General features: G+C 46.5%; 1 protein-coding gene across 4 annotated transcripts; it reads left to right on the top strand.

The window, feature by feature from the left end:
- Positions 1-4,397: 4,397 nt before the first annotated feature.
- On the top strand, positions 4,398-13,397 carry LETMD1 (LETM1 domain containing 1). 4 transcript variants are annotated; one of them, XM_024737042.1, is made up of 9 exons: positions 4,398-4,597; positions 5,146-5,297; positions 7,122-7,237; positions 7,835-7,917; positions 10,132-10,318; positions 10,442-10,543; positions 10,643-10,795; positions 11,239-11,335; positions 12,209-13,397. In XM_024737042.1, exons 1-9 carry the CDS (start codon positions 4,476-4,478, stop codon positions 12,277-12,279), a joined length of 1,083 nt encoding a protein of 360 aa, XP_024592810.1. In that variant the 5' UTR covers positions 4,398-4,475; the 3' UTR covers positions 12,280-13,397. The 4 variants fall into 4 exon arrangements, with proteins under 4 accessions (XP_024592810.1, XP_024592812.1, XP_024592813.1 ...); XM_024737044.1 differs by having other exon boundaries at positions 4,472-4,597; positions 7,122-7,276; positions 12,209-12,413; XM_024737043.1 differs by lacking the exons at positions 4,398-4,597; positions 5,146-5,297 and adding an exon at positions 6,154-6,894 and having other exon boundaries at positions 12,209-12,413.
- The last annotated feature ends 493 nt before the right edge of the window (positions 13,398-13,890 follow it).

The raw sequence follows: 13,890 nt of genomic DNA, 5'->3' as shown, positions 1-13,890 counted from the left end.
AATTTAATAAACATTTAATGAGAACTGCTTGTGTGCTAGGCACTGTGCTAGGAACTGGAAATACAGTGAGCTTAGAGAATCTCACAGGGAAGACAGTCATTACATGTATAATGCCACAGTTAATTAATTGTGATCATTTAAGTACTGTGAGGGATAAGTTTAGATAGCTACAAGATGAATAATTGGGGAACCTAGGTCTGTGGGGTTAGAAGTCTCCTACACCATGCTGTTTACGTACAGTTTAGCAGTAATTCACGTGCCCAGTCGGTCTGGGTTTAAATCTTGACTCAAACCTTAAGTAGGTTATTTAACCTCATTTTCCTCATTTATAAAGTGGAACTAACAGGGCTTCCCTGGTGGCGCAGTGGTTGAGAGTCCGCCTGCCGATGCAGGGGGACACGGGTTCGTGCCCCGCTCCGGGAGGATCCCACATGCCGCGGAGCGGCTGGGCCCGTGAGCCATGGCCGCTGAGCCTGCGCGTCCGGAGCCTGTGCTCCGCAACGGGAGAGGACACAACAGTGAGAGGCCCACGGACGGCAAAAAAAAAAAAAAAAAAAGTGAAACTAACAGCAGTATCTACCTTATGAAGTTATAGTGATGATTAAATGAGTTAATACACTTAGAACAATGATGGCACTCAGTACCTGCTCAATAAATGTTAGCTATTGTTGCCATTTCAGCTGAAACCTGAAAGACAAGCCAAGAGGAAGGGAAGAAGGAAGAAACTCTAAGCAGAGCGACATGTGCAAAAGTCCAGAGGCATAAGGTTGCCTGGCCTATTCTACAACTGAAAGGCCAATGTTTCTTAGCATAGAAAGCTAAGGGGGATTCACTTTGTTATAAAGCAGAAACTAACACACCATTGTAAAGCAATTACACTCCAATAAAAATATTTAAAAAAAAAAAAGAAAGCTAAGGGGAAAGAGATACCATGAGATGTGAGGCGAGGCTGGGAAGGTAAGCTGAAATCAATTATGTAAGGCCTTGTAGGCCAGGATAAGGAGTCTGAACTTTATCCTCCAAGTCAGAGGAAAGTTGAAAGGTTTTACAAAAGGGAGTAACAAGCTTAGATTTGCAACTTCAAAGGCGGTCTCTGGCTACAGCATAGAGAACTGGTTGGAGGGAGGCCAAAATAGATGAAAGGAAACCCAGTAAGGAGCCTACTCTGGTAATCTAGATTAGAGGCTTGTCGCTTAGACTAGGGAAGTGGCACAGAAGAGAGAAGGAAGCTGGATGATTGAAGAAACAGAAGACAGAACCAACAAGGCTTAGTGTATGTATGGTAGGGTGAGAGGGCATGGAGGGAGAGGCCCTGAACAGTATATAAATATTTGAGGAAGAAATGAATGAATTTCTGTGTTCCTGCCATATTGTTTTACCACATGAAATGTCTTCCTTCTACTCCATCCTTCCAGGCAAAATTCCTTCTCGTTTCCTCCACAAAACTGTCTGAATGATCTTAGCCCCTTCTTTCTGGGAGTGTTGTAGAATTTTGGAACTGAACTTCTTTTTGGCCTTAAGAAGCGGCATGTGGAACTTCCATGACGAGGGATTGAACCTGTGCCCCCTGCATTGGAAGTGTGGAGTCTTAACCACTGGACCACCAGGGAAGTCTTAGAACTGAACATTCTTGAGAAATACATTGAGGGCTGTTGAGAGAACTTAGAAATTGTCTGAAGATGGAGATGATGTTTTAGTCAACTTTCTATCCCACCCACTCCCATATACCTAACACTTGTAGAAATCCACCCATTTATAGAACTTTTCCTCTGAATACGTGAGTGGTTCAAGCATAAACAGCCTATGCTAACATAAAGCTCTGTGACCCATAAAGCATTATACAGATGTGGGAGCTTTCACAACCATTTTCTTCTCGGGTCTTCACAGAACTCTTATAAAATAGGTACTACTATAGAGGAAATAAGCTCACAACTAAAGTGACATGTCCAGGGCTTCCCTGGTGGTGCAGTAGTTTAAAATCCTCCTGCCAAGGACAGGAATAAAGACACAGACGTAGAGAATGGACTTGAGGACACAGGGAGGCGGAAGGGTAAGCTGGGACGAAGTGAGAGAGTGGCTCAGAACTCAGAAATATTTCCAATTCAGTGTCTATTCTCCAAATTGAGGCAGGACTATGTCCCATTTTAGCAGGAAGTGGCAAGAGCCATCGTCGACCAGTTTCCTGAATTAAAACTGAACAGGACTTTGAGGGGCTCAAGAATACAAATCGTTTCTGTGTCCCCAGTTTCTTGTTTATAGAATACAGACTTCATTCAACTTCCTTGACCTTCCTGGAATTCCAAAGGGCAGACTCAAACAGTTGCTAATCAGGAAAGGGAGGGGATGCAAAAACAGGGGAGAAACAGTCAAATGGTGGTTCAGCCTTGGGCAGGCACCTGGTTCCTCCTCAAGGAGCATGCATAACTGTATCTTTGAGTTCTTCTGCAGAACCGGGACCGCACCCAGGTGGAGGATGGTAACTTCAGGCTGAGTGCAAGATTCCTAGAGCACCGTCCTGTTACCTCACCTCCAACCAATCAGAAGAACCCTGTAGCCCTCACCCCAAATTTTGCCTTCCTTTTCTGGGCCCAGCGATGACCAACCTGTCAGGCCTCCTGTTTGGCCCATGTGTTTCAACTCTTTACAAGGTTCATCTCCAACAGGGTCCAACAGTTTCAGGCTAAATTTAGCTAAATTTGTTACTACGAGGGTGAACGCTAGTTTCGGGCACAGAATTTAGATCAGGTGGGGAGACACTTCTACTCTACCAGGCAGGACTACGCCCACCCCCAGCAGAAAGTAGTTACAGAAGAAAGAGACCTCCGCCCCAATTCCCAAGAAGTATCTTGACTATGAAGTCTCTCGGGGGGGAGTTGTTAGGGGAACCACTGACTGAAACCACCCTCCCTGGCTGGGCAAGATAGTAACCACGTGCATGAGTTATCTTACAACAGGAGGTCCTGGTAACGAACGTGGAACTAACGAGCTACAATTCAGGAAAGGTCAAAAGAAGAGAGGAGACGCCAGTCCATATGTCTTACCAACCTCCCAGAATCCTTCTCGCTGGAATCTCGCTGGATGAGCAATGCCTGCACCACCGGGAAGGACCCTGAGTCAGAGCAATTGGCCAGAGAGAACCCGGAAACTAACCCCATCACCATAAAACCTGAGGCTGTGAGCCACCACGTGGCAGAGCAGTTATCTTGGGTTCCCTGACCCTGCTGCTCTCCACCGGGGTGCTCCTTCCCAATAAAGTCTCTTGCTTTGTCAGCACGTGTGTCTCCTTGAACAATTAATTTCCGAGTGTTAGACAAGAGCCCACTCTCCCACTTCCTGCAATACCAATTCTGGGACACCGTCCCAGTTTCAGGTATTAATTAATGTAGTCAAACATATTTATTGGGCTTCCCTGGTGGCGCAGTGGTTGAAAGTCCGCCTGTCGATGCAGCGGACACGGGTTCGAGCCCCGGTCCGGGAAGATCCCACATGCCGCGGAGCGGCTGGGCCCGTGAGCCATGGCCGCTGAGCCTGCGCGTCCGGAGCCTGTGCTCCGCAACGGGAGAGGCCACAACAGTGAGAGGCCCGCGTACCGCACAAAAAAAAAACAAACCACATGTTTATTGAGCAATTACTAGGTGCCAGGCATGACACCTAGCGGTGGGGATAAGGTACAGCAGAGAACAAGGCAAGAAGGTGCTTGCCCTCAGTGTGATTCAGGGAGCCGGTCAAAGGAAACAAATGTATAAATGATGCGGTAACTGCTATAAAAAAAAAATACACAGGGTGATGGGAGAAAATATATGTCTCTCCGGTCGGAGAGAGCCTCTCAGAAAAGTGGCATTAAGGTTGAGACCCGAGCTTGGTCTTCAGGAGGCACTTACCTTAAGACATTATTCCCACAGACCTACTTTGAAAAACGCCTACAAAAGGAAAGAGCGGACTTGGTCCACAGAGGGGCTGCTTCCAGGCATCCAACCTTAGCTGCAAACTTTGACCGGCACTAGAGGGCGCCGCGGGTCCTCCCAACCCCCATGAGGCACCGTAGACACAGGCCCTGCCTAACTGACCTCCGGCAGCTGCCGCGCCAAGGCCCCGAAGTCCGCAAACGGACAGAGAGCAAGGGCGGCGGCGCTAGGAAGCCCGAAGGCCCTAGAGCATCGCGAGGGGTCACGAGGCCCTCAAAGAGAGGACATTCTCAGGATCACAACGCAACCAAGAGCAGATACTCTCTCACTTCCTCCGGGACAGCCGGTTTCCGGCGCCTCTAAACCAGGAAGTGCCGGCGGCGCCCAATCCTGGCCCTCCTTCCGAACTTAGCCTTAGCGTACGCTCCTCGCCCGGGCAGAGCGAGGCGAACGGTCTATGGTTACCAATCAGCTCTCAGGAAAGGCGCATGCGTCATCAAAAGAACGCAACGTACGGGAACTTTGACCTGAAGACGACTTACTCTCGTCTGCCCCTCCCTCACTGCGAAGATGGCGGTCTCCAGAGTGTGCTGGGCGCGGGCTGCTTTGTGGGGTTCGGCGGGGCCCCCTGGACCTTATGTCGCCCGGAGGCTGCAGTTTGTTCGCTCTGGCATGGCCTGGGGGGCCCCTCGGTGAGGGACTTGGAGAGAGAAAAACATTTTTGACGTTCAGGCTCTTCCAGTGTCTCAGTTTTGTTTGCATGCTGTGTCTTAATTCTCAGGGCTCCACGCCCTGGCCCCTGGATTTTTATTGTGCCGCGCAGAATTCGCACCGGTATCCCTGCTAGAGACCTGGCTTCGTGACCCTCTCAATTCTCAGTGCCCCATGTTGTTTGAATTCCCCACGTGTCCTGAGCCTCCCTTTTTCGGCTCAGATTTTACTGCTACTTATCCGGATCTCACCTCTCTGGCTTTAGCCTGCTGCCCAGATTGCCCCTCAGGCCTTCCGCTCTCTCCAGACTCGCCACTTACCCGACATCCATTCTTGCCTGGCGTCTCATCTGCCCTATCTGTTTTTCTCAGTCTGACTGCTTATCTCTCCATGATCTCAAGATCTTTGGATTTCAGAAGTTTCAGGTCTTAGCATACATTCTCTGAAGCAGATGTTTTACATTATGGACCCCAGGCGCGAAGGGGCTTCCAGGCTGGTTCCCAGATAGTCTCTTTCCTCTTCCTTGTAGGTCTTCAAAGCTTCACCTTTCTCCAAAGGCAGATGCGAAGAGCTTGATCTCTTATGTGGTGACCAAGACAAAAGTGATTAATGGGAAATACCATCGTTTCTTGGGTCGTCATTTCCCCCGCTTCTATATCCTGTATACAATCTTCATGAAAGGTAAAGACAAAACTAAAATAAAAATCCATTGAATCAGCTCTTGGGCAGTGTCAGAGAGTTAGAATAAGTAAGATCACTTGCAGGCTCTGCGATGGGGGTGTAAGCTGGTATGTCTTCTGTTTCATAAATGCTTGAGCATTAAACTGTTTCTTATAAGTTAGCCCTTCTTGATGTTTCTAGAAAGGTATGTTGAGAAACAACTTCTGACAACACCCTGGAGGATTATAGGTATTTTTGCACTTTTCCTAACCACACATCTGACTATAGTAGAAATGATTTGTCGTGCACAAGGGCAGAGATCTATAGCTGCACAGACCTGCCCTGTGATTTACCAGTTGACTTGGCTTGTAAGAAAATGTAGTCTAATGTTTGTCACAGATCTCTCCTGGGTAGCACGTTGTGGAAATAGCACTACACGTACTTGGTTTCTGAATGTTTCGGTTCAGATCAGAGCTCTGCTAGTTACTAGGAGATGGTAGAGTGTCACGTGTCCACTCTGGAGCCAGACTGCCTGGGTTCAAATCCCAACTAGTCACTAGCTGTGTGATTGTACTTGTTACTTAACCTCTCTGTTCTTTGGTTTTCTCATCTGTAAAATGAGGGTAGTAATAGAACCTGCCTATTGTCTGCATGGCTATGAAGGTTAAATAAATCCATACACGTAAAGTCCTTAGGACCAGATTCATAGTGACTGCTCAGTAAGTGTAGCTATAACTATTATACTCTACTTTTTTTTTTTTTGCGGTACGCGGTCCTCTCACTGATGTGGCCCCTCCCGTTGCGGAGCACAGGCTCCGGACGCGCAGGCTCAGCGGCCATGGCTCACGGGTCCAGCCGCTCCGCGGCACGTGGGATCTTCCCGGACCGGGGCACGAACCCGTGTCCCCTGCATCGGCAGGCGGACTCTCAACCACTGCGCCACCAGGGAAGCCCACTCTACTTTTTTTATAACACCAATTATAGTAAACTCCCACATTGTCAGCTCTGAATATTATAATTATTACTAGCTTCATGTACTTGCAAAAGCTGTAAAGTGGAGATAAGAATGACTGCTTTGTCTGCTCCCCAATTTATAACTAGAATCAAATGAAAAAAAGAGTCTGAAAGCATTTTGGTTGTTTGTGTTTAAGCCTTTTATTATAGAAAACTTCAAACATAACACAGAAGTAGAGTAATACAATGAACTTCCATATTCTCAACCTCACTTCAACAATTATTGACTCACGGCCACCAGTATTATATCATTTATACATTGGCTTTCTCCTGTATTATTTTGAAGCCAACCTAGACATTATACCATTTCATTCATAAATAGGAAAACATTTTTATAAACTAAAGTTCTAGGTCAGTGTAAGGATTATCTTGGAATGAAGTGAAAATGCAATCTTAGAAATGTGTTGAATTCCAGTAATTATAAAAGTGTTCTAGAAAGGAGATAAATTAATATCTGGTTGAGATATACAAAGGGTTAATTGAGCAAGACTTCCTGAGGTTAAAGAGCTTTGAATTTTTATTTTCAAAAGGGAGTGAGTAATGAACCAGAAGAGGGAGACCATTCCCTGGTAGATCACAGAACGCCAGCTTGGCAGGAAGAGAGGTGATATGCTGGGGGCAGGGGGGTGGAAGGGGGCAGAGGGGAGAAGGATAAGAAACGAAATATAGGTCAGCCTCACAAGAGTTTCAAGTGACCTAGTTTAAAGCTTTGATTTAGAGTAGCATTGGGGAGGGAGGGACAAGTGTGTGTTGTGGGTGAACATGGAACAAAAGGCTGTGGTAATCAGATTGGGATAACATCACACTCTGTCCTCTACTTTAATGAGGTAGGATTGCAGATGTTATGGGCTGATGCCAAAAAGGCTAGAAGAATAAAGACAAATATGTGGAAGCACAATATAAAGTTTCATCAACTTTCATACCGGGAGATGGAGCATTTGAGACAGGTATGCACCAAGGGCAGATATCCAGAAGTTCACGGTGATGTAATTAAAGTTAACCCAGAACTCACGTCATTTCATTCCTATTTTCTTCACCACTGACCAAGCTGTTGCCCCTTGCCATGAGATCAGATCATTTGTCAGAATCAGTTCATTCAGAGTTGTGAGCCTCCATAGCAGAGCTCCGTAGAGTTTCTGGAACACTTTCTGAATAAAAGTGAACAGTAAAGTCCAGTTCGTTTCTGAACATATAAAAATCTGCAAGGAAGGATCCAAAGGCAGCAGGAAAGTAGTATTTGGTGATAACTTGATGGTAGTTTTGAAGCTGAGAGTAAGAATCTAGGACCATTCCGCAGATCAGGAAGAATTTACTTAGGGATTTGGTATACTGTCAGGCCCTGTACTAGACATTGTTTGGGATACAAAAGTAAACAGATCAGGGCTCCTGTCCTTAAGGAACTTACCAACTAGAGGTAGATAGAAATAACCTTGATCCTTACCTGGGCTCTAATAGAAGTTTACTGCACAGTGGGGTGGAGGGATTGTCCATTGTACTAAAAACTTACTTGGGTTAAAACTGCATCTGTGTTTATTTCTGCTTAGTTCCGTCGAGACGTCACCAAGTGTCTTTTCCTAGGTATTCTTTCCATTCCACCCTTTGCCAACTACCTGGTCTTCTTGCTAATGTGAGTACAGAGTTCTGTCTCTCCGGCATACTGAAGATATGTAGATTTTTTTTTTTTTTTTGCGGTACGCGGGCCTCACTGTTGTGGCCTCTCCTGTTGCAGAGCACAGGCTCCGGAAGCGCAGGCTCAGCGGCCATGGCTCACGGGCCCAGCCGCTCTGCAGCATGTGGGATCTTCCCGGACCGGGGCACGAACCCGTGTCCCCTGCATCGGCAGGCGAACTCTCAACCACTGTGCCACCAGGGAAGCCCTATGTAGATTTTTTTAAAATTACAAATTAAGAACTTTCCATTTCAGAAGTTAGGCAGAGGTTATCAAACTTCTGCTCCAATTTTCTCATTAGCCCAAGGTTCATAAAAGCCACCTGGGTTACTGCGACGGCTGTAGGAGTAGGTGGCCTGGCTTCTCCCTGTCTCTTAGCTGCTCCTGTGTGATGTGAAATAAGATAATGATCTTTTCCATCATCCCTAGAGGCAGCAACCCACTCTCTTAGAGGCATAGCAACTTGGGACAAATTTTTTTCTTCAGGAGAAAAATGCATTTCATATTCTGATAATACCAATCTTTATTACTTTACCTTATATCTGAAGATGACAGTTTTAAACTATGACCTTGCATGTTGTTCTAGTTATCTATTGTATAACAAACAACCTCAAAGCTTAATAGCTTAAAACAACCACCATTTTCATGATTTTATGGGGCAGAAATTTGGGCAGGACTCAGGTGGCAGACAGATTTTTCTCCTGTGTCCCTCAGTGATAGTTAAAACTGGTGAATGGACTAGTCTGGACAGTCTAAGGTCACTCTTAGGTCTGGTGCCTTAGCCGGGATGGCTTTGGAAGACTGGAACTGTCAACTGGGGTGCCTGCATATGGCCTCTGTAATGTGGTGGCTTCAGGGCAGCGGGACTTCTTACATGGCAGCTTAGGGCTCCAAGAATGAGTGTTCCAGCAAATAAGAATCTGCATGGGGCTTCCCTGGTGGCACAGTGATTAAGAATCCGCCTGCCAATGCAGGGGACATGGGTTCGAGCCCTAGTCTGGGAAGATCCCACATGCCGCGGAGCAACTAAGCCTGTGCACCACAACTACTGAGCCTGCGCTCTAGAGCCCGCGAGCCACAACTACCGAGTCCATACGCTGCAACTACTGAAGCCTGTGTGCCTAGAGCCCTTGCTCCACAACAAGAGAAGCCACTGCAATGAGAAGCCCACACACCACAACGAAGAGTAGCCCCTGCTCGCTGCAACTAGAGAAAGCCCGCGTGCAGCAACGATGACCCAACACAGCCAAAAATTAAATTATTTAATTAATTAATTTTTAAAAGTTTCAAGAAACTTTAAAAAAGAATCTGCATGGCCTTTTAATTTTATTTATTTATTTATTTTTTGGTTGTGTTGGGTCTTCGTTTCTGTGCATGGGCTTTCTCTAGTTGCGGCAAGTGGGGGCCACTCTTCATCGCGGTGCACGGGCCTCTCACTGTCGCGGCCTCTCGTTGTGGAGCACAGGCTCCAGACGCGCAGGCTCAGCAGCCATGGCGCACGGGCCTAGTTGCTCCACGGCATGTGGGATCTTCCCAGACCAGGGCTCAAACCCGTATTCCCTGCATTGGCAGGCAGACTCTCAACCACTGTGCCACCAGGGAAGCCCTGCATGGCCTTTTATAACCTAGCCTTTGAAGTCACAAAGACTTCTGCTCTATTCTGTTGGTTGATGCACTCACCCAGATTTTAAAAACCAGAGGCACAGACCTCACTTCTCAATAAGAGGAGTGCCAGGGAATTTGTAACCATGTTTTAAAACCACTGCCCGTATAGAGAAATGAATTAGAGGAATTCCATTTTGTATATACATAGGGACTGTGAACAGTTTGAGGTTGTCAACATCACATACAAAGTCCAGCTCTGTCTGCAGCTTTGTCCAAAATATGTTCATCACATGCTTTGATTCAAAAGGAGTCATTTATCTGATTGCTGCGTACAAGGCTGTTCCCATACTGCTTCATTTTACATAACCTCAGTAACGTTGCTTGAAATTGGGCTTCGGTGTATCTTTAAATCTTGGTCTGACACTCATTTACAGGAAAGAACAGTAAGGTAGGGAAATAGTGTTTCCATCTCTTCCACCAAGCATTCATGTCTGCTAAATGCTTTCTTAGCTCACTTTGAAAGATGCCCGTTTCAGCAAGTGACTTTGTGATTCCTTTTCTTTTCAGGTACCTGTTTCCTAGGCAACTGCTGATCCGACATTTCTGGACCCCAAAGCAACAAATTGATTTCTTAGATATCTATCATGCTCTCCGGAAGCAGTCCCACCCAGAAATTCTTTGTTATTTAGAAAAGGTTATCCCTCTCATTTCTGATTCAGGACTCCGGTGGCATATGACAGAATTGTGTACCAAGGTATTCCTCCAATTAACCCTTCCTGCAAACCAGGAATCTTGTTAGATCCAGCGTGCACTAAAACTGGGTAAGAAGGCTAGTCTGGACCTTCCTAACATCTGCCCATCTCTTACCTCTCCCAAGATGCAACGTGGTACCCACCCAGCAATACATGATATCCTGGCTCTGAGAGAGTGTTTCTCTAACCATCCTCTGGGCATGAACCAGCTCCATGCTTTGCAGATGGTGAGCACTCAGGCTTTCTCCATTCCATGGCGTCACCTCGCTTCAGGTCTTACTTGCAGTAACATGGAGTTGACTTTCTCCCCCTATATTATGTCACAGAAAGCCTTGAGTCGAGCAATGCTTCTCACACCTTATCTGCCTCCTGTCTTGTTGAGATACCGTTTAAAGACTCATACCACTGTGATTCACCAACTGGACAAGGCTTTGGCAAAGCTGGGGATTGGTCAGCTGACTGCGCAGGAGGTGAAGTCGGTAAGTGCTTGATTGCAATATCAACCTGCAGTCCTTGGTGGGCTTTTGAGCTCACGGGGCTGGGAGCTTCCAGGGAGCTCCTTGTCTTGCTTGTTACAGCAGAGCCCAGGCTCTTGATTCTCTCACCTCATTTCTATGTCTTTTTTTCTGAGTGAACTTAACTAGTGGGAAGGAGTTGCCCACAAGAATTTTGGTTTACGTATGTTTTCTTCTGGCCCTTCAAAAAGCAAGGACACTACACTTTAGGTCTATTGTTTTAGATTGTATAGGCCTTTTTGCTTCTCATCCTGTCCATCAGGTTCATATTGCCATGGTGAAAGGTTTCTTGTGGGGATGAGGTTTTAACTTATTTAAAGGGGATTTGGGATTCTCTGTGGGTTTATACTTCCTTGGCATACTTGCTCTGTGATAATTAAGGATTGTTTCTCTTCTGAGCGATCTAGGCTTGTTACCTTCGTGGCCTGAATTCCACCCATATTGCTGAAGAGAGGTGTCGAACTTGGCTGGGAGAATGGCTGCAGCTTTCCTGCAGCCTGAAAGGTGAGACAAATGCCTGTGGTTATGCCACTAAGATCCAAGTCATTTTTGTATTTTATTCTGAGGTTTTATTTGGGAGTTAATTATTAAGTAGCGTGAGACCCTTATCTAATATATATGTCTAATTGAAAGGGCGCAGACTCACTTGCCTACAGGGGCTAGGCAGGTAATGAAGTAGACTGTGCAAGACAAGAGGGAGGACTACGGATTATGGGAACCTGAGTGTGAAGCAGGGTTGCCCAACCTTGGCACTACTGATGCTTTGCTGTGGAGGCTGTCATGTGCATTATAAGACGATACAGCAGGCATCCCTGGCCTCTATCCACTAGATGACAGTAGCACCCCCTCACCCAGAAATGTCTCCAGACCTTGCCATGTAACTCTGGGAGAAGCACCAGCCCCAAGGCATTCAAATTCAGAATGAAAACACTCAGTTGCCTAAACAAAAAGTATCTGCGGGTGGGTATTAGACCTGTGGGTCTCCTGTTTGGAACCTTTGGCTAGGCCTCGATATCTTCTAAGCCTCTGAACATCAGGGTAGGCCTACTAATCTCCTTGGGGCTGAGAAATGTCCCTGGAGGACCAGCTTCTACCGGAAAATTCCGAAGGGTGACAGTGGGGTTTAGTACCATTACCATCTCTGAATTTTCTACTGCCATCACATGAGAATCAAGTAGATATAGATATTCGGTGGAAGGAAAGAAAGTGTACATGCAGGGACTGGAATGAAGCAGGGGAACTTTGAGAACAGTGGCCTCTTAATGTCACACCTCCCTGTACTTGGCTTTCTGCCTCTGGTGTCAAGCCCCACATAACAAGGTAGCTGGAAGGCAGGCTCTTCCCTGGCCAAACCATTAACGTTGATGTTGTTTTCAGAAGCTGAGCTGTCCCTCTTGCTACACAATGTGGTCCTGCTTTCCATCAACTACATTGGGACAAGGCGCTGAGCCGACAAGGAGCGGGTGGCATTGTCCTGCATGCAGTCACATAGTCCAGCAGCGTGGGACCAAACAGCACTTGTCAGCAAAGAGTGTGTGCCCTGTTAGGCGTGTGCAAGGCAGAGGAGCAGGTGCCCGTGTGGCAGCTGGAACTGAAAGAAACCCTCCTACTGGGGCGGCCCACGAGAGGTGTCATCCCAACTTCCTCAGAATTTGCTGGAGCTGGCTGCAGGCTTTGTACTGGGATTTTACTATGGTGTTTTAAGTTCGGATCCCAGGAAGTGAGCTTTTGCCCCAGGTGGGAATCCTCATTTGGCTTAGGACTTACCCGCTGCCACATTCGTTACAGCTGGGGTTTTTTTTGTTTGGTTGGTTTTTTTTGCCGTACGTGGGCCTCTCACTGCTGTGGCCTCTCCCGTTGTGGAGCACAGGCTCCGGACGTGCAGGCTCAGCATCCATGGCTCACTGGGCCTAGCCGCTCCGCAGCATGTGGGATCCTCCCGGACCGGGGCACGAACCTGTGTCCCCTGCGTCAGCAGGTGGACTCTCAACCACTGCGCCACCAGGGAAGCTCCGTTACAGCTGGTTTTGTTCAGCCTTTATATCCATGCATGTACTTTGATGCCCCCGTCAGCACTTTGGTATGACCAAAAATAGGGATTTTTATTTTTTGTTTCCCTCACAGGGCTAACCGCTTCCCTTTTTTTCAAATCCTTTGAGCACCTTAACTTTTTTTTTTTTAAGTAAATAACTTATGGGAACATTCTAATGGAAAGATAAAAGAAAATACAAGCACTTCTTGACTCAAGTGTTTACAGCCTTCCCCTCCCTCTCTTAATTTCTGGACTGGGCTACAGCCCCTGTGGATCTTAAACGCTTTGCTACTTCCACTGTGTTGCAGCGATCCAACTGTAGCTGACAGTGGCCGCCTTTGGGCCGTGGATCAATCCTGTAAGGTACTAATTACTGCCCAGCCCCAGAGACCAGGAGAGGTCTACTTTGAGATAGTAAGTTGGGTTCAGCTTCTGTCTGTGTGCATCAGTGACCTGTAGTAACTTATTGTAAACGCATGAAGCACTGTTTTTAAGCTCAAGTAAAGACTGCCTGAAACCAGTTGCTGGAAATTACTTATGCATACCCTAATCATTTTACTAAGGCTCCTTTTACAAGACTGACTGACATAAGCTAACTAATGGCGAGATAACTGGTTGGAATAGAACCTTCTGATGGGATGGAAATGACAAAGGAGCTAATTTGAAGTTGATCCTCTTGCTGGATTTTAAGATGGTAACCAGGAATAGAGAATTTCATATATATATATATATATGTGTGTGTGTGTGTGTGTGTGTGTGTGTAAAGTAATGGAATTACAAAGTGGGCCCCAAGAGTAGGGACTGAGGAGGGAAAAGCTCCAGCAGGGCAGATCGAGGCCTGCTTCAGCTGAAAAGGTATGTTAGGGCATATGATGCAAGTCAAGCTCTTGATGCTCCAAAGAATGTTCTATTTTTCCACCATAAAACACTCCTATTGTTAACATTAATCCTTAACTGACCTAATTGGTTTTATATACAATGCTAGAGAAGCATCTTTTCTCTAACAAGTAACTGACTTGTGGTCTGC

The sequence above is a fragment of the Neophocaena asiaeorientalis genome, unplaced genomic scaffold, assembly GCF_003031525.2.
Source record: "Neophocaena asiaeorientalis asiaeorientalis breed wild unplaced genomic scaffold, Neophocaena_asiaeorientalis_V1.1 scaffold134, whole genome shotgun sequence".
NCBI classification, from domain to species: domain Eukaryota; kingdom Metazoa; phylum Chordata; class Mammalia; order Artiodactyla; family Phocoenidae; genus Neophocaena; species Neophocaena asiaeorientalis.
Note: the sequence above shows the minus strand (reverse complement) of the source record. Positions and strands in the feature narration are given on the sequence as shown.